Source organism: Tiliqua scincoides, chromosome 4, assembly GCF_035046505.1.
Source record: "Tiliqua scincoides isolate rTilSci1 chromosome 4, rTilSci1.hap2, whole genome shotgun sequence".
NCBI classification, from domain to species: domain Eukaryota; kingdom Metazoa; phylum Chordata; class Lepidosauria; order Squamata; family Scincidae; genus Tiliqua; species Tiliqua scincoides.
In genome coordinates this window covers 21,290,937-21,313,869 of record NC_089824.1, presented here as the reverse complement: position 1 = coordinate 21,313,869, position 22,933 = coordinate 21,290,937, and the positions used below count along the sequence as shown (strand labels likewise).

General features: G+C 40.8%; 1 protein-coding gene across 3 annotated transcripts in view; it reads left to right on the top strand.

Annotated features, from left to right (window-relative positions):
- The first annotated feature begins 2,489 nt into the window (after window positions 1-2,489).
- EMC2 (ER membrane protein complex subunit 2) overlaps window positions 2,490-22,933 on the top strand; it is a 53,848-nt gene continuing 33,404 nt past the window's right edge. Inside the window, exons 1-3 of one of the 3 annotated variants that reach the window (XM_066624159.1) lie at window positions 2,490-2,735; window positions 16,150-16,263; window positions 19,135-19,199. In XM_066624159.1, the coding sequence (XP_066480256.1) occupies window positions 2,696-2,735; window positions 16,150-16,263; window positions 19,135-19,199 (219 nt within the window). In that variant the 5' untranslated portion in view covers window positions 2,490-2,695. Of the gene's footprint in view, window positions 2,736-2,759; window positions 2,850-2,955; window positions 2,975-16,149; window positions 16,264-19,134; window positions 19,200-22,933 lie in introns of those variants that run through there. The other 2 variants (XM_066624160.1, XM_066624161.1) reach the window with 2 other exon arrangements.

The following is a 22,933-nucleotide window of genomic DNA, read 5'->3' as shown; positions in this document are numbered from 1 at the left end:
GCTTTGATGGTCTTGTTTACTGTATCTACTGTGATTGTTTTAAATATCGTTGATATGGTTGCAACTTTGGGCATCTTTGAATCCAAATACAAAGATGGTAAATACATGTTTTAATAGTTCATGGATAACTGATAGCTGATGCCCTTGAAAACCATCCTTCCTCCAAGAAGCTAATAGTTCCTTCCCTCCATTTGTTCTCACAAAAAAATCTTGTGAGGTAGGGTAGGCTGCTAATGGCTGGTACAAGGTCCCTAGGAAACTTCATAGCTGAGCAGGGATGTGAACCTGGATCTTCCAGGTCTAAGTCCAAATCCAGAAGGACTACACCATCCTGGCTTTCAGGATGTTTTATAACAAACACCATTCTGTTGCCATTGTAAAAGCTAATAGACATTGGGCCCTATCCTACCCAACTTTGCATCACTGGTACAGCCATGATGAGCACTGCAGCCTATGGTAGAGGGGCAGTCATGGATGCCTTGTCAAGGTAAGGGAACGTTTCCCCTATCTTGGGGCTGTGTTGTGGCTGCATCAGCACTGGACACTTGGATAGGATTAGGCCCTTATTTTAACACAAGCTTTCACAGAAGAGTGCCCACTTCGCTGGATTCAAAAAGTGTCTTTTGATTTCTGATGGCCACTGATTTTAATTAATATTAATATATAAAGATGTTTTTTGGTGATGATGAAATCAAGAGCACATAACTCTGCTTTCAGCACTTCTCATTTTTATGCAAAAGCAAGAACACTCCCCTTGCAAAATATGCAAAAAATTTAAAAATAAGTAATGGGCTGGACTGGGGAGGGTGCATGGGTAATGACTGCAGCTGCACTACATCATCTATTTCAGTGTTCTTCAGCTTTGGGGTTCGGGTGACCCAATGGAGTCACAAAGCCTCAGTTGTGAGGTTGTGACAACTTTCAGGAATGAAAAAGTTTGAAGACCACTAAACTAGAGCACCATCAGGTAAAGTGCGGGGGGGGGGAGAGGAATTTGGTGTACCCCTTCAGGTACCAGGAGATGGTGTCCCAGTCCTGCTCAGGTACTTAGCAATTGTGCTAAAATAGCTTTCACTAGTGCCAGGCTTCATAGTGACTATTTCTGCGCTCTTGAATAAGAATATTTGGCTACAGCAATGCTTCTCAACATCTGTCTTCTGCTGTACCAGTTCATATAGTCCACCTATTCACCTATGACACCATTGCCAGTTACTGCTGAGTTGGGAGGCCAGGTGCTATGCAACAAATACCAGTAGGAGGCTCAGGGTGGGCAGAGGGCTTTTTCCAGGGTGGAAAAGCATGCCTTGTAGCCTCCTACTGCTATTTGTTGTGTCACGTTCCTGGTCTTGCTCTCCAGGGGTCCTGCAAATACCTCCAGGCACCACTGGGTTCCAGTGAATAGTGCTAGGGGGTTGTAACTGGGGCAGAGAGTGGGTAGTGACAGGGTGAGTGCATAAGATCCTGAGAGGAGGGATAGGATTGACCATGGGGTCCCCAGTCTCATAGTTTATTTATTTAAATTGGGGTTGTGGCACACACAAAAAATACACTGGTCGAGCTGGATTTGGAGCTGCAAGGCTTCATCTGACCTATATCACTTTCCTAGTACACTTTTAAGCCATTTCTGCCCAACGTTGCATATATGTAACAGGGATCACATGCGTACACTTGTGGTTAAAGGCGATTATAATTTATAAAAATCGTACCCTTGGAATAAAAACACACAATACCACTTTCTGCACTTTTTCTCCTTGGGGGCGGGGAACAAAATCTGCCAAAAAAAATAAAAAAGTTTAAGAACAGCAATATCAGACCCATTTCTGCCCAGCTCACAGGTGCACAAATTTGATCCCTGTTGCATATGTGCAACATTGGTCGGAAATGACTTACTCATATATTATTTTAACCCTTGCAGTGCACTCAAGTGTATTTATGTATCATTGAAAGGTGGGATAAACTCAGCCTGAGTTCAGCCTCTGACATTCTCCCTATTGGTGTGTCCTCTGTGTTTTAAACAAATACACTGACAGCCCAATCCTATGCATGTCTACTTAGTGTAAGTCCCATTACAGTCAATGAGGCCTCCTCCCAGGTTAGTGACTGTGATTGAAATAGATACCAGAAAACACTGAGAGCCCAAGCTCATGTGTGTCTACTCAGAAGTAAGTCCCATTGCAGTCACTGAGGCTTACTCCCAGGTAAGTGTGCACAGGACTGCAGCCTGGACTGGTCCAGCCCTTCTATTGAATGCAAAGTCATGCCGTGACAAAGCAGCAAGGGTTCCAGCCCTCCCCCGCTCCATGGCCGTGCAAGCGCCCCACACGCGCATTGCACAAGCTCCTTGCACAAGCTCCTTGCACAAGCGCCTCGCCCGCTCTTGCTGCTCGATTAACTAGCAGGACCTGAGTATTCTATTCCCGCCCACCGCGCGCCTCAACCAATCAAATCCGCCGGGCTCTTTGAAGGGCCGAAGTAGGCGTGGCCCGGGACCAACTCTTTCCACAGCCATCTCACCCGGGCTTGGTTCTGCACTGAGCGTCTGGACCTGGCAGCACCTGAACGTTCTGTTCCTGCCCACCTCGCGCCTCAGCCAATCAGGCTCCGTTCTGTCACCGGGCTCTTGGAGCGGTCGAAGTGGGCGCGACCCGGGTGAAGGCGGCGTCACGTGACGCAGGCGAATCCGGCAGCCGGCAAGATGGCGAAGGTGTCGGATATGTACGACGTGACTTGGGAAGGTAACGCCTGGGAAGGAGGGGGCGCGCACGGAAGCAGCGCTGGCCGCTCATCTCCGCCGGGCCCCGCCGAGGGGAGGGTCTAACCAGTAGGCATCACGACCGCTTGGCCCGGTGGTGAGTGCAGAGCCTCCCTGGCACCGCCCTGACATGCCCTGGGGAGGGTCACGTGACCCCTCCCCAGCCTGCTCATGGGGGGAGCGGGAGCCTTGCACCACAGACCTAGGCAGGTCTACTCAGCAGTAAGTCCCACTATAATCAATGGGGCTTACTCCCGGGGTAGGGTTGCAGCCTTGATTCCCACATTGCTGATTGTGGGTGTTGAACTAGGGGTACCACCACTCCTAGGCATGTCTACTCAAAAGTAAGCCCCACTGTGGTCTATGAGGCTTACTCCCAGGAAAGTCTGTATAGCAGAGTTTCTCAATCGGTGGTACTTGTACCACCGGTGGCACTTGAAGTGGTGTCTGATGGTGATGTCCCCCAGACCCCCATTGCTGGCAGCAAGGCCGGCAATGCAAGGCGACAAGTGGTGGTAGGAGGCTCGGCTTGGTGGGCAGAACTCTAGTGCATGCTTGAAAAAGCCTTCCCATCCATCCTAAGCCTCTTACTGGTGTTTGTTGTGCCACATCTGGCCTCCCAGTCTGAATTAACTGGCAATTACAGTAACTTATGTGGTATTTTGAATTGGTGGAGCATGCAAAGTGGTAAGGCAGGGCACAAGTGTTGGGAAACACTGGTGTATAGGATTGCAGCCTTGTTCCCACATTGCTGATTGTGGGTTTTGAACTAGGGCTGGTTTCCTTGCCTGCCTGGCTGCCTCTGTCCTTCAGGTATTGCTTCCAAATGCCTTTTTCTTCTGAAAAGTCTTTACTTTGTCCCCTTTGGCCTAAGTAAGACTTGGACCTCAGTGCACTGTATTTGCTCACTGTTCATTCTCTGCTATTCTTGCACCTCCTTTCTCTGTTTTCTGTCAAAGTTTAGATTGTAAGTTCTTTGGAGTCAGAGACCTGCCTGCCTACCTTTTTCTTCCCTCTCTTTGCTTATGACCGTGTTTCTCAAGGGTTGACCTCTACTGTACCACTTCACATGATCCACCTATTGGAAGTACCACCAGAAATAATTGATGATGATGTTATTGCCAGTTACTTCTGGGTTGGGAAGCTAGAGGTGACCCAACAAACATCAGTAAGAAGCTCAGGGGGACTGGATGGCTTTTTCAAGCACGGAAAAGCATGCTTTAGAGCAGGGGTCTCCAAACATTTTGGCTAGAGGGCCGCATCAAATATCTGGCATGGTGTTGAGGGCCGGAAAAAATTTAAATATAAAATTTATATAAATAAATTAGAGATGGAACTTAGATGAGTGAATAAATGAATGAATGAGCTCATTCATTCAAACTCTCTGGCCCTTAGCACACCCTACAGATGCAATCAGAGCACAGTTCTGGTCATGTTCAGTTGAGTGGGCCAGAGGCTTTCGGGACAAGAGGCTGGCCGCGGGCCGAATTGAGGCTGGCTGCGGGCCACATCTGGTCCCCGGGCCGGGGTTTGCAGACCCATGCTTTAGAGCTCTTCCTGCTGAGTCGAGCCTCCTACTGTTGTCTGTTGCATTACGTTCCTGGTCTCGCTGCCGAGCAGCAGGTGTCTTGGGGTCCTGTGAGTACCACTAGACACCACTTCAAGTACTACTGGCTGAGAAACACTGGCTTATGACATTCTGCAAAATGTCACATACTTATGGCACTATATGAATAGTGATTGCAATAATATAGAGCAGGTTGAGTATCCCTTATTTTGAACTTCTTGGGACAGGAAGGTGTTTGGATTTTGGATTTGTCTGGATTTCAGAATGATTGCATAAATATAATGAGAAATTATATATCTGTTCTATTCATTTATATGGGTGCCTTCTGGCCTCTTTGAGATTTTTCAGCAATGTCTCTGCAGGTACATACCACAGAGCAGAGAAAAGAACTTATAGCCTGTACCTGTACTGTACTTGGGAATGAGCACAAGACTTTCTAGTGTTCACACTGCAGAAAACATACAAATACTCCTTGTATTCACAGTGCGCTCACACTTCACAAGTACTTGTTCATACTTCACATTTAGCTCTGGTTCAGTGCTGGGTGGGGGTTTTAAAAAGTGTTGGACAAAAATGTCTGGATTTTGGAATAGTCCAGATTTTGGATGTTTGGATAAGTGATAATCTACCTGTATTGCTACATAGAATACAAGTGTGTGGTCTTATGAATTAGAGTGTGGTGTGTGGATGTTGACTGGACAACACCTATACTTCCTTTCTCTTTTTTATCATCATCATCGTCATCATCATCATCATCTTTATTTTTACCAGGCCTTTTCCCCGGAGGGACTCAAGGCAACTTACAACAAAGGTTAAAACAAATTAAAAAACATAATTTAAAAACAGATATCTTTATTGTAGAGATGCCTGCTGAAGATTATGCAGTGTAGACTACAGTACTCTGTTAGCCCTCAGCATGCTGTACTTAAAGCTGAAGAGGTAAAGGGTGGAAGTTTCTCCCCTTCTAGTACAAATGTATGCTTGTAGTTGTAGGGTTGGTGCTTATATTGAGGAATGTACTCATTGAATAAAGCTTAGGTACTCATGAATACTGTTTGATCACTGACATGTACTTGGAATTCAGGCAATTCAAAGGTCTCTTACTGATGCAATGACTCTAGTTCTTCCCAGTGGCTGTAAGTATAAGACCAGGTGAATTGAATAAGTGTAAATTTGTGCCTTGTGGTGCAAGCTAATGCAGTAATCTACAGCGCCACTCTTGTTAATCACCTTGGATGTGCTGTTGCAGCAAGATTGTTTGAACTTGCTGTTGTTCACAAACAGCTGAATCCTCTTCACCAAAAGGTTGAGGGGGGTATGTATGAGATTGACCCCATAATGACCCTGTGATGTAGACTAAGTTGAAAGATGGTGATCTAAGTTGAAAGATGGTGATCCATATCACACAATCAGCTTCATGGCTGTGCTCTATTTCTAGGCCAGGTCTGCCTAGCTTGGGATCCATGAACCTGAATGCAGTTGCCAGAAGTGCAGTAGGCCTAGCTTTGCTTACATGTGATTGTAAAAGTGGTGGTCAAGTACCTCCAAGACCAAATGCAAGTCCAGTGAGTTGCATTTGGCTTGGTGGGTCATAAGTTGTAAAGACCCTGGGCTATGCGCAGCCCTCTCTCTTTCTTGTGAGTACCAAGGCCTGCCTGTATGGCTGCTCTGTGTGAGAGTGGACAGTTTGCCATCTAATTGTTCTTGTAGCAGTAGAGAGTTTTTGTCGCTTGTCACTGATCATACCTTCATTCTGATCATACTTTCATCCTTCTTTCCTTGTCTAACCTGCTCTTCTTTTGAAGAGAATGTTCTAGGCCACACAGCACCATCACACTTTATATGACAGGCACTGCTGCTTCAGCCCAGGGGTGAATCCAAGGGGGGGGGTGCATGGCCTCCCTCAAACTGATGCCAGAGAGGAAGGGTGCCTACTGGGATGGGAAACAGCCCGAACATGACTAGGAGCCCAGGTCTACCTACCCAGCAAACCTCAGCCACGGAGGACATGAAGTTCACCCTGCAGCTGAGGTCTGCCCACTTGGTTGACCTGGGCTCTGGGGTTGGTAGTGCTCATGGTCCCCCAGAACACAAACACTGGATCTGCCCCTGCTTCAGCCTCTCTATTTTTGGTGCAGTCATGCTGGGCTGAGCAGTGACAGACAGTCCCCATGACAGCAGTGGTGCTTCATGTTCATGTGAAATCTCCATGGCCAAGTACCACCAATGATATACCACTAGTTACCTCTCACTGTCAGATGAGGATTGTGGGTATAAGGTAGGCTATAGTTTTTTAGACACTCTATCAACTTGTTTTTTAGGATGATTTAATTCTTCCTTTCTTAAACAAATTACTATACAGTCTATAACTGAAGTCTGGCTATATGTCAGCTGTGGCCAAACTTGCTTAATGTAAGAGCAACATATGATAAACTTCAGATGTTTGATAGCCACAAGACATGAACAAATATTACAATAACTTTAATTGTTTGTTCACATTTTGTTACTAACATTTTATGTAAAAATTAAATACATGTGCACAATATTTAATGTACAAATTTTTAAACTATTCATTTGAATTAGTTTCAAAAATCACAAAGTAAAAGTGGTAAAAACAGCAACCAAGCTCTCTCACACCCAATATCACACTGACACTCCACTAATTTCACTGCATGTGCCAAAATCACAAGAGTGCAAACCACACCCACTAAAACTGACATTGTAGGCAACGGCTTGTACTGGTTTTCCACCATCAGCCCTTGCAAGTTGAACGTTATATGCCAATGTGGCTCACAAGTTGTGGTTTGCTGTATGCTGTCTCCAGTTAGTAGAAAAAAAACACCCCTCTATTGCTGTCTATTCACATCAGTTTGCATTATTAAATAGGTCTGTTAAAATATCACTGTAATTTAGGACCTACCAACTAGCTCAATTTCATTATGCATTGTTGGTTTTTCTTTTGAGTGTAACATTGAACTGAAGGAGGCAAAGGTGTGTGTGACTTTCAGCACCCATTCGAAAACAAATCCGAAGATAAAAAAATCTGTGGATAAATAGGCTGCACCTGTACTCAGTTTTAAGCAAAGCTTCCCCTTGTCACTTCCAGCTTCTCATTAGTCCCTTCATTGTACAACTGAATTGGAGAATTAAGTGGTTTCGTTTGAAGTGAAAATTTTTCATTTGACTAGTAGTCTAATGGGTTAGCTTTATCTATTTTAGTCAATTTGTTATGCTTTTTGGATTTTTTTGTTTGGTAGGTGTGAATTTAAATTTTTCCTTATAGAAATTTAATTATGAGCCATCTTAAGGGTTAGTTATGGACAAAATGGAATATACCTTTGGAAATAAAGTAAAATTATGAGTTGTCCTTTAGGGATGTAAGTGATGGCCTTCCACTATTGGGATTTGCAGAAGTGCAGCATCTTATGATCATGAACATCACAGTTCAGTTTATTTTAAAATATGTATATCGTATTAAATGATGATGACGTTCTTGCTATTTATACATTTCTAGAGGGTCCAACACAGCACTCATATGGAGCTTTGTAGATTTGTCAGCTATACACTTACTGGAATGATGCATTCTTACCTGGTAGTAAACCCTGTGCAGAAGTTTGGAACTTAGCAGTAAACAAATGGTTTCTCTGTAGGTGGCCTTCAGCAAGCTCACTCTCTTTTAGCTTATTCCCCACCCACCTGCAAATCTGTAGTTTTACGGACAATAATACCATACAGGGTTGTAAGGATAACTGAGATGATGTCTGTGAAGTGCTCTGAGGTGTTGTATACATAATGTCATAACTGTTAGTATAATGCAGGGAGAATCCCAAATTGTTTCCATGCAGCCTATCTTACGAAGTTGGTTTTTGATTTGTAGATGTTAAGTGAAGAAAAGTTTGGTCAAGCTTTCACAAAGCGACTTTAAAACATACCAATTTTTAGTATAATTACATCCATATTTAACTGCATGTATAAAGAGTCTTTAACTTACTGTTTTCTGGAATTTGACATTTTATTACTAATATTGTTCACGCTCCACACATTAAAATATTGCAGTGTTGGCATCTTTTCATTATGGTCACACAGCTGTAATTAAAGTACAATTGTAAATGGGCCACACTGTTGAAACTAAAAGACTATTTTAGAACTATTTGTTGAGTTTGGTAAACTGGCTTGTTGCTATCAGTCACCCAGTTTGCAATAAATAAATAAGGAACATTTTTCCTTATTTCAAGCCATCAGGAATATTTTTGTCCAATAGCTAGTGATTTGTTGTGAAGGTTAGAAAAATCTCAAAGAATGAATATTTGACTAATTTTGGGGACAAAGTTTTTGCTTGACAAGCAGATGAACATTTGAATAGGTGGCAGTGAATCCTCTGTTATCACGTTAGCTGTGTTGTCATTGCTTTTTATTTCATTGCGATGTCTGTGGTTCCTTCCTTTCTATCATTCTGTCTATTCCTATTTTGAGAGGATTCTGTCCCTATTTTGAGAGGGTGTATGAATATTTTATTATTTTTAAAATTTATACATGTCTTTGTCAGATAAGGTGGTTCAAAGGTAGCAACCATTTAAAACAACAATCAAGGTGATTCAGCACAATCCCAAAATAGTACAAGTACCATTGATTTCAAAGGTATTTCCAAGGAAATATGTGTATAGTTGTCACTAAAGTTTCTGCATTATGCACCTAAATTATTACCAAGCGTAAAATGAAAAGGATTGCTGAAGAGTTATGCTAGATTCTAGAGGAACTTTCTCTGAGATAATAAAAACCATGACTTGATCTGATAAGCAAATTATTTTTGGGGGAGGAATAACATGCCCTTCACATTCCCAGAATTCTTGTGTCTGTAAGATTTTTCCTTCTCTTGTTAATAGCTTTGTGGAATGGTGCATGTTCAGATCTCTGGCTTGGGAAAAATGGTAGTCTCCCCCACCACGCATCTATTTTTTGAAAAAAGATTTCTGAGGTTCTGGTCATGGAACTTGCACATCTCATTTGTCCCTTTGAAAAGCCCAAACTTAATCAGCCTATAAAGTGATCCTCACTGGTCCAGTAGATGTGGCTGTGTATCTGCGCAACTGTTGTGGGTGTTCATTGGCAGGTGCCAATTAGAATAATCTTTTAAAATGTGAAAGGACATGTATGTGAGTGGCCTTGACTCTGTTTTAGGTGAAAGGTGGAATATAAATAGAAACCATAAATACATGTATGTTCACTTATGCCTTTACAATGAAGCAGAAGAGGGAAGTGCAGTTTCTGTCAGAGTGTTTGTCTAGCCCAGAAAATTGCAGTGTTTCTAGGCAGCTGGAGCAGAAGAAAAAAAACAACACCCTTTTATTGGTCAGATCACTGAACAAGCAGGTTCCCCTCCTTTCCCCCTCCACATACCTGTAGTGTAGCTCCCTCACATTCCTCTCTTCTGTTTGTACAGTTATGAATAGTCTGGCCATCAGCTGCTTTGAAATTTTCTGGGCAGCATCCAGAGTAACACTTTGATGAATACAAGCTCGATCTGAAGATGAAAGGAGCGTTCTGCTTATGCTTATGATCAGAAAAGGCCCTATGTGCAAATGGCATATTCCTTCCATTGTTAGTGGAAGTTTGCATTCATAGAAGTGTTATCCTGGATGCCAACCTAAGGATAATCTGGTAGCTAAGAGACTATGAATTGGTCCCTGTTTCAAATTTTACCTCTGCCATGAACTCACTAAATAGCTTGGACAAACCTCTGTCTCAGCCTCTGTCTCAGCAATTTGGGGATAATAGTACTTAATTGTAATACCTTACAAGGCTGTTGGAAAGATTATAAGCATCTGAAGTGCTTGAAGATGCTTAAGTGTTAATACTAATACCAAGCTCTGCAATATAAATTTCTGTAACATGAAGAAAATAAGCTATCCTTGCTGGATCAGTGTTAGTGCCATGGTAGCAGTCGGGAGGAAGCTGATCTTCCTGCTCCCTAGAAATAATTATTGGTTTTCGGCCACTGCAATCGTATGCATCCTCACTTGGGAATATGCCCAAGTGATCAGAGTGGAACTTCCCTCTCTATGTAAACTGTAGCCTAATCCCTATGTGCACTGTGTTTTATATGCTCATTTTCTTTTATTTTCAGTAATAAAGTGGCAAAACTTGGCTTGTCTTTTCCTGTTTTTCTATTGATGAAACTCTATAATATTGAATCATTACATTTGAAAAGTATACAAGTGGAAACTTTAATAATGCCCAATTAATGGAGAAAGTTTTTGTTATTTTGTATATGTTTAGACTGTCAGGCTCTGTAATATACTTCACATTCGCTTGCGTTCTTTTTGTCTAATTTTTAATTTTCAGGGGTTTAATTTTCAGGGAACCATTTAGTTTTACTCATGCACATGAACGTAACCTGGTGGTGGTTTTGGTTGACTTTCAAAATATAAAATGCAGCACAGTAACAGTTTTCCTTTTTTTGAAAATGGATCTGAGATCATTCTTTGTGGATGGAAGCGTATATCAGACAGGAGAAAGGGCTGACGCAGAGAGAAATTGGTTTAATCTGAAACTGACAGTTTTGTTAACTGGTACGTTTTGAATGACAGGAAGACCAACAAATTCAGAATTGTGTATTTTATATAAAGATGACATTTAAAAATTCTCTTAAGTCATTTTGCAGTTGATGTCCATAATAAGCAGAATAAAACAGTATTAAAACAAGCCCTTTTTTTCTTGCTGTCATCTATAGCTCCCATCATAACACTGCAAATCTGAAAAACAAATTCTTCATAATTTGTGAAAGGTAAATAGGGCCCTAGAGTGCAAGGTGACTGATAACAGGTGGTTATTATTATTAATAATAATAATAATAATAACCTTTACCTATATTATTATTATTAATATTGGCACCCATGTGTTTGGCAAGACACTCTGGACTTGATGTTTGCTTCTGGGCAGAAAATAGCAATTTGGTGCTGGTGGTGATTAATACAATTCCTTTGTCATGGTCAGATATCTACCTGGTGGGGTTTATACTTGTCGGGGCTGCTAAACTTTGCAAGGGTTGAGAATCTATTAGAATGGTCTGCCTTGGAAGCTTTTTGATTCCTGATGGTTCCAGGGGATTTTCCTGTTGATATGACTGGTGACCTTGTGGAGGCCCTGATTGATGTCCTGGAAGTTGGAAGTGGACTGGACCATTGACTCTCCACAGTTGTAGAGCCAAGATTGTCCCTTGGTTTTCCTTTCAGGCAGTGGACAGACAGTGAAGTAAAACTTGGAGTGGGAAGGGTAATTAATGCTTCCGGTGGAGGGCAGAGGGTGGAGTTCCATCCCATCTAACCATGACAGTTGTGCATCCCCTATTGAAGAAGCTGCCCCTGGATAACACTGTATTGGATAATTAGCAGGCCCTTTTCAATGTGTATTCCTTATTCTTACTTACTCAAGTGGGTAATTGCGCTCAGACAGGTAATAGTGACCTAGTTCTAAGGTTTCCTGGAAGAAACCGATTTTTAAACCTTTAAAGTCTGACCTGATCTGAATTTGCAACCAAAATGGCCATTGTCACCTTAGTGAATGATCTATGCCAGGAACTGGATGAGTGAAGTTCATCCCTGTTGGTTCTACTGAATCTCTCAGCAGTGTTCAGTATTATCAACAAGGTATCCTTCTGGAGCACCTGGCTGGGATGGGGTACCCTGAGTTGCAGTCCTGCTGTCCATCCTTGATGTAGATTTTGCTGGCAGACCTTATCACCATAGCCTCTAATTAATGGTGTCTCACAGGGCTGTGTTTTGTCTCCTATGCTATTTAACTTGCTATTTGTTTTTTTTATTTTTGCTATGTAGATCACATTGGTTTTTGTTGAAAAGCCGCATATGAATATTTTTAATAGTCTACATGAAACCGTGGGGGAATATGGTGTGAGGTGTTATCATTACAGCGAACCCTCAATTTAGTAGACTTTGGAAATGACGGGTGTTTTCTGCTCCATTAAAAACTAGTCATACACCTTCTGCACATGCACATCTTCATTGACTTCAGTACATTTGGATTTAATGAACTTTCAGCATTAATCGTCACCCCCTCTGTCTTTTAGTTCTTAAATTAAGCTATATGCTGATGATACACAGTTGCATATATCTTTATCTTCCCTTGCTGAGTAGACTCGAGATGTCCTAAATCAGGGTTTGGATTTGGTGAATGGCTTGATTTAGGCAAATAAATAGAAAATAAATCCTAAGAAGACAGAGGTTCTGTGGGTCAGAAATGGTGTGATGGCAAATCAACCTGTTCTGGATGGGCTTGTTCCTTTGAGGAATAAGTTCTCAGTTTTGGAGGAGTCATGAACCCATCTTTCCTTCAGGATGCCAAGGTGGTGGCCCTTGGTGGTGACTGTGAACCACAGTGCTTTTGCTTAGCTTTGACTGATTCCACAGTTGCACCAATTTCTGTTTTGAGTGGACCTGGCATAGTGACTCATGCATGCCTGCTCAGAGGTATTGTGTTCAATGGGCCTTACTCCTACAAGAGTATGTGTAGACCTGCAGCAGTAGTCACCTCTCAGTTGGACTACTGCAATATGTTTTTTGTGGGACTGCCCTTGTAGACCCTTTGGAAACTTCATCTGATATAAAATGCAATTGCTCTGGTGCTAACCAGTGCAAACTGATCCAGTTATGTCTTTGTGCACCCCCCAATGAACACTCAAGACAACTGAGCTGGGAGAAAGGGCCACTTTATTACCAAGTAAGATAGTATAGGAGAGGCAGAGAGACCTGCAGATGCTGTGGCAGCAAAGCACCTGTGGTGCGGAGGCTGGAACCTTGGAAGGCACCAGAATTGCATCTGTCCCCCGGGCTGGGCATGCACCTGACTCCAAGCCTGGACTCATTACAGGCGGCACAGCTTATCCAGGTCTTCACCCCATGAAGGGGTGAGGCAGCTCGACTGCAGGCAATGCCACCTCGAGTCTCTGAGGTGGCCGTGCAGTCCAGGCCAGGGCCACAACCCTGCCTTCGTGCCACTGGGACCCTGAGGACTGAAAGTGGGTTCCGCCCTGCCTATACTGCCTGAAGGTACATTCCAAAGTCCAGTTCACGCCTTCTATCCCGCACCACCTGCCTCAAGGAGGGGTCAGCCTAGCGCTTGGCCCCACCACTGATTCAGTTATGTCTGACTGCTGCTGCTGTTTCAGCTGCATTGATTTGTTTCTAGGTATGATTCAAGGTGGTGGTGATTTTCTTTGAAGATATGGCTTGGGGTCGTGATATTTGAAGGACCAACCTCCTCCATATGAATCTGTGTCCCTTAGCATCAGGAAGGAAGGCTGTCTTGCGCATCTTGCTGGCTTTTGCAGTTTGGGTGGCAGTGACGCATGAGAGGCCCTTCTCAAGGGTGTTCCCAAAATGTGGAATTTCTTGCCTTGTGATGTGCGAGTCTCTCTCCCTCCCTACTAATGTTGCTTGATGCTGAAGAGCTGGCTTTTTGAACTTGCTTTGCTCTTGTGGTTGTATTTAGTTTGCTACTACTTGTTTGTATTTTATTTTTGTATTGTTTGTGCTTTTAATTGACATTGTTAACCATCTTAAATATTTCGAAAGGGAGGAAGATCAGGTAGACTTCTTTAAAATTACTTTTAAGAATTGGTTAGATATAACCCAGAGTAAAAGCACTTTTAAGCCTAGAAAATACTATTTGGATCATTTTAATGATCTGTTTCAACTCACAGGCAGGCTGTTCATGTAATTTGGTGTTCTGTTTACTTACCAATTATATGTTCTGACAATGTGTATGTTTCTGTGTAATGGTTTATAGCAGCTTTAAATATGTGATATGCATAATATTAGGTATTTAAAATCTTGCTTTTGTTCTGTTTTTATAATGTACATTATAATGTTCATGACTTTTATTAGGATATTTAGAATAGTTATTCTGTTTAAAAAGAACTATAGAACTTATGCATTAATGCTGTCCTATTAACCTTTAGTGGTGATTTTGGTATTGACCTTTAAAGACCTTCATGGTTTGATTCCAAGTTATCTGAGGGATCGCCTTCTCCCATACATTCCAGCCTGTCCAGCCAGAGTCTGAGGGGGCTCTCCTACAAGTTCCCTTTTATCCCAAGTTAGAGGGATGGCGGCAAGAGGGTAAGCCTTCCCTATAATAGTGCCTCAGTTATGGAATTCCCTTCTGGGGGAATTAAGAATTACACCCTTCCTCATGTCTCAGGGTTCAGAATACTCAGAATGTTCCTATGTCATCTGGTGTTTGGGTAATGCTTTGTTGTCTGACCTGATCCTATGTCTCTGTAAGAATGCTGTGGTCTGAAGATTTACCCACCCAACCCCTATGGTTTTACTGTTCTTATTATGACTTTGTCTTAATTTTTTTAAAAATATAGTTTTACATTTTTAATACAGTATTTGTAAGCTGATTTGGGCATTTGTCTCGGCCTGGGAAAGGTGGGATGTTAAAATAAATAATATTGGCACCCTCCCTTTGTCCAATTTTGTACTAGTTAAGGGAATAATGGGAAAGACAAGTGCATACATTGCTACCCCCCAGTTCACAGTACTGGCTGAAACAGAAATTGAAAGAATCAATGAATAATCGAAGTTTATTCCCACAAACTACAGAGTTCTACTTTGTAGTTTATAGAAATATTGTAGAATTCCCTTCTGCAGGAAGGGATGATGATGCTGTAGTGGAAAATGACAGATGTTCTTTTGATACAGTGAAGTAGTAACAGCAAATAATTTTTTGTGATAACGCAGTAATTCTGCTTTGCCAACACTCAAAATAGGTTTTGTTGCACCGTTGTTTTAAATAGTCTCCAAAGCAATTGTAAAACACGACCAATTCTTCCATGCATAGCAAGTTGAAAGAGCATGAACATTGACCAAGTTCATTGAAGCCAACCCTTTGAAGTGATCAGTGACATCTCCTTTACACAGGCAATATGAAGTTCAGGATTTCTTACTGTACTGCATATTTAGAATTCCAAGGAGTATTTATTTAAATGATTTATATCCTGCATTGTCTTCCAAATAAAGTAAGCAAGCACCACATTCTATAAATGGCATCTTTTAGCTCATTCTAAGCGAGAACAATCTTGAGCACCAGCAGCTTTCTGTGTGCCCCATGTGTGCACAAGTATGAATTTTTTTTTCATCTTTACCAGCTGGCTGCACACGTGTGCGCACCAGATAAGTGATAGCATGGTTATCAGCTCTGACAACAGCAATTCTTAATTAATGGAATCTTACTTTATTAGTCTTTTAGTTATAGAAACTTCAGGTAAACCAGCCAGCTCAATTCTGGTCTGCTTTTGTTTCTTGCTGCCCTTATGTCCCTCAGCTGTGATGAACTGTTTGTTACGGGGAGACTGCCTTTGTGAGACACTCTTGCTGCATGCTTAGTTCCAGGCATTGGTGCCATAGTGTTTTAGGTCTGCATAAAAAGGAGACCCTCAGCTTCAGAATGGAGTACCGCAAATATTTCGAGAAGATTTCCCCTCCTATTATACTTTTATTCCTACTGGAGTGATTTGTTTTGGAAGGTAACGTAATGGGAATTCAAATCTCCATGTCGGGAGCAGGATCATATTACACTGGGTGAAAGACTTGTTAGTCTAGTATCCTGAAAATTCACAAATCCAATAACTTTTGTATTAGTTTCCACAAGAAATGCCAAACATGATTTCAAAGCTGCAATCTTACTATTAGAAAAACAATGGTATCTAAGATAAACCTTTTTGTCTAGTGAAAAGTATACTTCTCAGTCTATTATATAAATGTTCATTAAGTATTTTCATTCTGTAAAAATCTTTATTTTTGTCTTTCAGAGATGCGGGATAAAATGAGGAAATGGAGGGAAGAGAACTGTCGGAACAGTGAGCAGATAGTGGAAGTTGGAGAAGAGTTAATTAATGAATACGCGGCTAAGCTTGGTGACGACAGTAGGTCATAGCTGTTTCATAGCTAGTTTTTTTATTTCTATGCAGTTCGTATTGTTTATCACTGCATTGATTTCTCCTATAATGTCCTCCCTATTATCTTACTTGGGTTCTGTTTTTCCAATATATGTAGATGTGCGGTACACCACTTGTTTTTGTAAGCTCTGTATCTGTCATCTTGACACTTGATCTGCTTTTCAACTGAAGAGTGTGGGCAGAAAGATGTATGCCTAATAGGATGTATAGTCTGGCCCACTAATCATGCGAATACTTTTGAGATAACTGTTGGCCGAGCACCCTTGGACAAATTTCACTCAGTGGTTGTCTGCAGCCTTCTGAGGGATAGCTGCAATTTGACATGGAGAAGGAAGGCAATTCCTAAATTAAACCATAACTGTAGTTGCGTGGAATCAATGTAAGGACTGCTTTTATTATAGCGTTGGACATAAGAGTCCAGGGCGTTTCTTGACTTCCACTATATACAATATCTCTGGATTTCGGGGGTTTGTAAGTGCACAGTACTAAATCTCCCTAGACAGAAACTTGGCACGCAGCATTTTATACCAGAAGGGACTTGTTTAAAAAGAAAGTCACAATAATGCAATACCCTTCTTTATATAAGCACAATAAAGCATCACAGGATTTTATGGTGAAAAAACTGTATAAGATTGAGTAAGGTTCTTATGTAGGCAGGAAGTGAATAAGTACCAGTGATTTGTTTTTAATGAGCTCATTCTACTTTCTCTTTCTTTCCTTTCTGTAACTTAGTTAACCTAATTCAGACAGTATGAGGAGTTTATTTTTGGCAAAGTTCTCAAAAATCAAAACGGGTGTACCCTTCTTTATTGAATTTTAGGAAGTTTGGTCTTGGTAACACTTAAGTTTCGTAGAAAGCTAAAGCAATATTTCTGAAATTGGTTCATGTCTTTAAAAGCTCAGAGAGACCATTGGGCTATTTCCAAAAGATGTCACTGATACATCTCATTAGAGCATTTTTCAGAGGGACTAGCCTGCATCATGTACTCATGAATCTTGTGCATGAGGCATCCCAGTCATTTCCTTATTTATTCTATTGTGTACTTGTTTTGGCAATGAAAATGTGAAGTGCCTAAGAAAACTGGCCTATGTGTAATGACATCTTTCTTGAACTGAATGTAAACTCATCAAGTGGGGAAAGGGCAATAATCTCAACAAGAAAATTGAGTGTGTTGACTGTTGCTCTTCGGTTTGTGAGTTAGTCAAGGTTGCAATTATAACTTTGTGGTTCTGAGTAAAACTCAGATTAGCACCACTCCCTCAATCTTTGGATGATAGACAAGGGTACTTTTTCTTTGGTTTTTTGCTTGATTAATACAGTAGCATACTCTGTGACAACTTTGGAAGATAGCATAACAAATCCCCCTTAATTCTTTACTTTCTGGGGTTTTTTGAGGTTGTGAGCCCTTTTGGGGCAGGAAACTGTTTTCTTATTCCTCTTTCTATGTAAACCACTTTGAAAGCTGTTGTTGAAAAGCAGTATGTAAATATACCGGGTTAAAATACTGTCAGCTCTATTTTTTTTGTTTTTGTAGACTGTAGAGCTGCTGTTCTAGTTACAGGAAGAAGGTTTACAAAGTCTGTTTCCACCTGCTTGTCCACTGCTTCTTCCTGTTCATAAGAATGGGTTCAGTTGTCAAGGTGCAAGCCAAGGGGTTCTTAGTTCTTTGATTCTTTCCTGTGGTCTTGTTGGTAGTTTAGGTGGTATTGATTGTTTATATAGTATTTCTTTTTACTTGTGCAAGTCAGCTTGAATGCTTCCTTCTGGAATTGGAAAGATGGAGTATAACCCTCATAGTAACAAAATTAATAACCTATAGAGAGCTTGAAGAAGTGACAGCATGCCAGGTCATACATTTGTAGAAGTGGAGAAGAGTGATGTGACTTCTCGTGCATCAGGAAAGGTGGCTTAACCTTTGGGGGCACTCTGTGCCCCCATTTCAGCTTGGATTGTACACTTCCAGACAGTTATGCCTCACAGAGCCCTTCATTTTTGTCTCCTTTAGGCTTGTGCCATTCCTTTTCAGTGCCAAACAACATTTGCATAACAGGGCAGTTAAAAGTAGCTGATATTTCATCAGATTAGGTTTAGTTCAGTAAGACCTTTATTGGCATAAAATGCAGAGAGAATAAAACAAAACAGGAATATACAAAGACAACACAACACAACATAAGCATAAACATCAGTCACTGCCCAGAGTCCCAGGGCTCTGCCTGGCTATTACCCCAGATAAAAAGGAAGTGACATTATCCAGAGTCTCAGAATCAGGTGTGGAAAGGAGAGACTGAAGCATGGTTGAATCCTCCCAGCCCTGCATCCTAGCTAACAATGGGCCTAGATATTTCTTGCGTGACACATCATGTAGCGGGTAGTAAAAAAAGGTATGCATTAAAGTCTCAACGCAGTCCCTACCACACTTGCATTTCCTCTCTGATCAGATTAGGTTATTACTAGATAGTAATGACCTAGTTTCAGAATATAAGTGTAAGAGGAGGGCAAAGTGCAAACACCCCCCTAATTTTTTGACAATCAGGATTGTTTTGGATGATTGCAATAGTCTGTTGGAGATCATAAATTGCTATCCAGATACGCAATAGTTCATTGCAGTGTGTACTTATTTATAAAAATTTGTATGCAAGTTTCAAGAAAACATTGTAGAGCTTTTAAACATTTTGAGTACTACTGTATACGTAAAACTCAAGCCTTTGCACTGAAATGCAGCAGTTATGATAGAGGATGACATTGATCTTATTTTCCCTGTAGGTTTTATCAAATGTTTTGAAAAGCCAGTTTCCTATATTCCTTATGACTGATGTATTTTTTGTGTGTGTTTCTAGTCTGGATAATATATGAACAAGTGATGATTGCTGCCTTGGACTGCAGTCGGGATGACCTGGCTCTGGTAAGCACTCTAGCTAATGTCTCTTGCAAATCTCCTATTTTCTTAATGTGGAGCTATTAAGGATAATTTTGTGGAGGTAAAATGGACTTTCTAGGTGGTTAGCATGTTTTGGAGCTAGTTATCTTTTTCCAGGTCTTATATAACAAGAGTACTACATTTTCCAGCACTCAAATTGCAATATTCTGTTGTAAGAAAATGCATTTCTGCCTCAACCTTCCCACTCCCCAACCATATGTGTTGTTAATGCTATGTTGTATGTTGAACAGATGTCACAGTGTAACATGAATTATGAAGAATGATTTGGTTTGCTCACTCCTCCCATGCTGTCTTGTCAATTGCTTTTAAAGGCTTTATTTTGTCTAAAGAAAATAAAATACACTGCTCAAGCACTGTATTTATGATAGTTTTGCTAGGTACAGTACCAAATCTATCTCATCTTTGCATAATTATGCTCTATCATATTCTAAAGTTTCTGTTTTTGAGAATTAGTTCTTTGAAAACTGTGTGTTCTTTTTATCCAGAGTTGGGGTGCACAATTTAAAACAGCAGTTTCTGTATTTTTTCTTTCTTCACCATGGCAAACATACCTTCCATTGTGTGAGGATGACGACTTTTTGCACTTTTGGCTATCCAGTGAGGCTAGCTTGAGTGTAAGTGCCGTGGGAGGAAAAATCTAATTTTTTATGGTTTGAGAAGGCCCTGAGGCTTCATGGCTCTTATAGGAAATACAATGCTTATTCCAAACTTTTTACTTCTAATTATTATGGATATTTTGACAGTTGTGAAAATATTTACAGCTACTTCAGTACAAACTGGCTGCCAAAATAAAGTGTTAGCCTACCATATTGTAAAGAAAATGTTGGCACAACATTTTCTGAGTATGTGTCAGCTTTTCAAATGATTGAAAAAATTTCTATCAATGTAGTGTCTTTTCTCTAGTGTCCACAGCCAATGTTTTGCATGTGAGTTTCATTGCAGAGCTGCGACAGAAATGTTTGTATAGCAATCTTTTATATTGGGCCAAAAAGGAAGAGAGCTACAAAAAATGTAATGTAATGCCTTTTCAGTGACCAGCTTCTCTGGTGTAATAGCATGTAAAGGTTTGAATTATATGCAACATTTGTTTGGAACATTTGCACAATATGGTGGGACCTAGGTATCCATGGATTTGACTCGCCGCATATGCCAGCAGATACCAGGATCCACATTTAAATGCCTTTAACAAAAAGAGAAAAAGCACCAAAATTGTGTTTCCTACCTTTGTGCGGTCAAACTGTACTGTTTCCCAGCTTCTATGGCTATTTTTAGGTCTGAAAGACCTGGGTCACACAGAAGTTCCTTGCTTCCCCCAACATTACCCCAGAATGCATTGCAATGCATTCGGGGGGGGGGGAGATCTTTGGAGGAACAAGGAACCTCCATGTGTCCCAGAAGTGGGTCTTTAAACCTAAAAAGGTTTAGGATTGAAGGCTTGAAAATAGAGTAGTTTTGAAGTGAAAATGTAGGAGGTCTGATTTTTGTGCTTTTTTTTGTTTAAAAGGCACTTAAAAAGGGATCCCAGTATCCACGGATTTTGGTATTTGCAGGGGGTTCTGAAATGGAACCCCTGTGAGCATCAAGATTCTACCTGTAATGGAGTTCAGTAGTGGATTGTGAAAAGGTGCAATTTCTTGTGCAATACACTATTTATGAATTTAAGCGAATTGTACTATCAAGCGTAAGCGAACATGGTTGTGTGATATTAATGTTCTCTGTCAATATTACAGTACCTTAATCTCAACTCTCAGATCTTGATCTTGCATAAAGTACACTACAGTTAATACAGGAATTTGTTCAGTGGATCGTGCCCATATCTAACAAAAAGAACCTACTGTGGTATAACAGATATATGTAGAGTATGCAATGAAAATAAATTATTGAACGTAGAAATAGGAACAGTTCTTCACTTTTTACTGTAGCATAATGGCAACTGCATCATTTTCTTTCAGCAGAACTTTCTATAGAGTATTCAATAAAGTTATTTATTTTGATTTCTATCCTGCCTTTTCTTGTTTTTAAAAAAACAACCAGATAGTAGCGTGATTAGTGTTTAGCACCTTTGCCCTGGGCGCAGGGCTGGAGAGGTCCGCTGGTGCATGGCACAGAAAGTGAATAGAGATACATTTTTCTCCCTCTTAGATTTAGATCTCTTAGATCAGATTTACAGGTTTTTAGTGCAAAAATTGAGTGTCTCCCATATTTTCTTAGAGATAAGAGGCGAAACCTAATTATATGATTCATTATTCTTATGCGACTGCTTATCTCACTTAATTTCTAGTCAATATACTTCTGACCAGCTTTCAGTAATGTAGTGAATGATTGTCAGTTTTTTAAAAACAGTAAGTTCTTTAACTCTGTATTGTGGAAAGCAGAACCGCTTTCCTGTTCAAATCTTGCCAGCGTCTGTCAGCCTGAAATAGGAAAAGTGTTGAGAACTTTCAGTGTCTTGTCTGATTTTGACTTGATTACACAAATAAACAAACTAGAGTGTACTGATTTGTGCACTCAAATTTTTTTGTTTGCATTGGGTTTTTTTAAATTTCATGGAAATAAATTGCACAAAATGTCTTTTCAGTGTTACATGTCTGTAAAAGAATGTCAGTTTATTGCCCAGATTTCTTGAGACAAATATGCCTTTCCTCCAAAGCAAAATATCCATCCCAGCAATTTCCTAAGCTTTTGGGAAGCCATTTCACAATTATGGAGTACAGGCAAGCACACCGTATCGAGCCCAAATGAGTTTTGGTGTAATTAAGTTTTTTTTTTTTGGTGTAACTGAAAGTTTTTGAGTTTTAAGCATTCCTTGATCCCCCTTCCCCCCCCAACGTGAAGTAAGGTCTTCATGTTTTAATCTTTGTGGTGTTCAAAAGTTAACAGTGTCGGTTTGAAAGCAATTAGTTTGAACATATGGTCATTAGCAGCATATGTAGGAGAAAGCATCTCCATCATTTTGCTTGCATTCATTTGTTAGACTTTTTAACACTTGGTTCCAAGCACTCTTTTTTTGCACATAGGGCTAAAATTCATATGTGATTGACAGAATGGTATATGTGACAGCATCCCCCAGACTTTTTCTGGGGAAAGAGATCCTGGTTGGGGGGGAGGGCGGTCTGGAATCCTAGCTGAATAAATACACTTGACATTAGGCACAGTCAGATGCTTATGTATTTCCAGCCTTCTTAACCTCAAACTAGGTATTTGCAACTTTTTTTTGATGTGAGCTCTGATTCCCTGTCATCTGAAGATGTTGCCCAGTTTCTGGCTAAGTATCATCTTATATGTTTTGTGGTGTAACTGTAGCCGTGCAGGTTACAGAACCGTTTTAGGGCTCTAAAGAAAATAGAGGAAGAATTAGAGTGGAGTGTCCTTTGCATCCTTTGTTATGTGTAAACTGTGTGACAGCTTCTAATATTGGCCCACTGATGACCATTGATGTGTACCCATGGTCTGACCCATGCACCAGATTTCCAGCTTGAAACCAAGAGACATTCGATGATTGCTGCTGTGGTTGTGCTGCTGCGCTTCAGTGTGATGGTGATGACTTTAAGGTGTTTCTGTGCCACTTGACCTACTTTTTGAGCATCTTGGTAACCATCTTCTTGCTTCCCGTAATTCCAGCGCAGTAAAGCTTTCAGACAGACTTGTAATAAACTCCAATATTGTGCTTCTTCTAACCACGTTTAAAGGAACTGTGA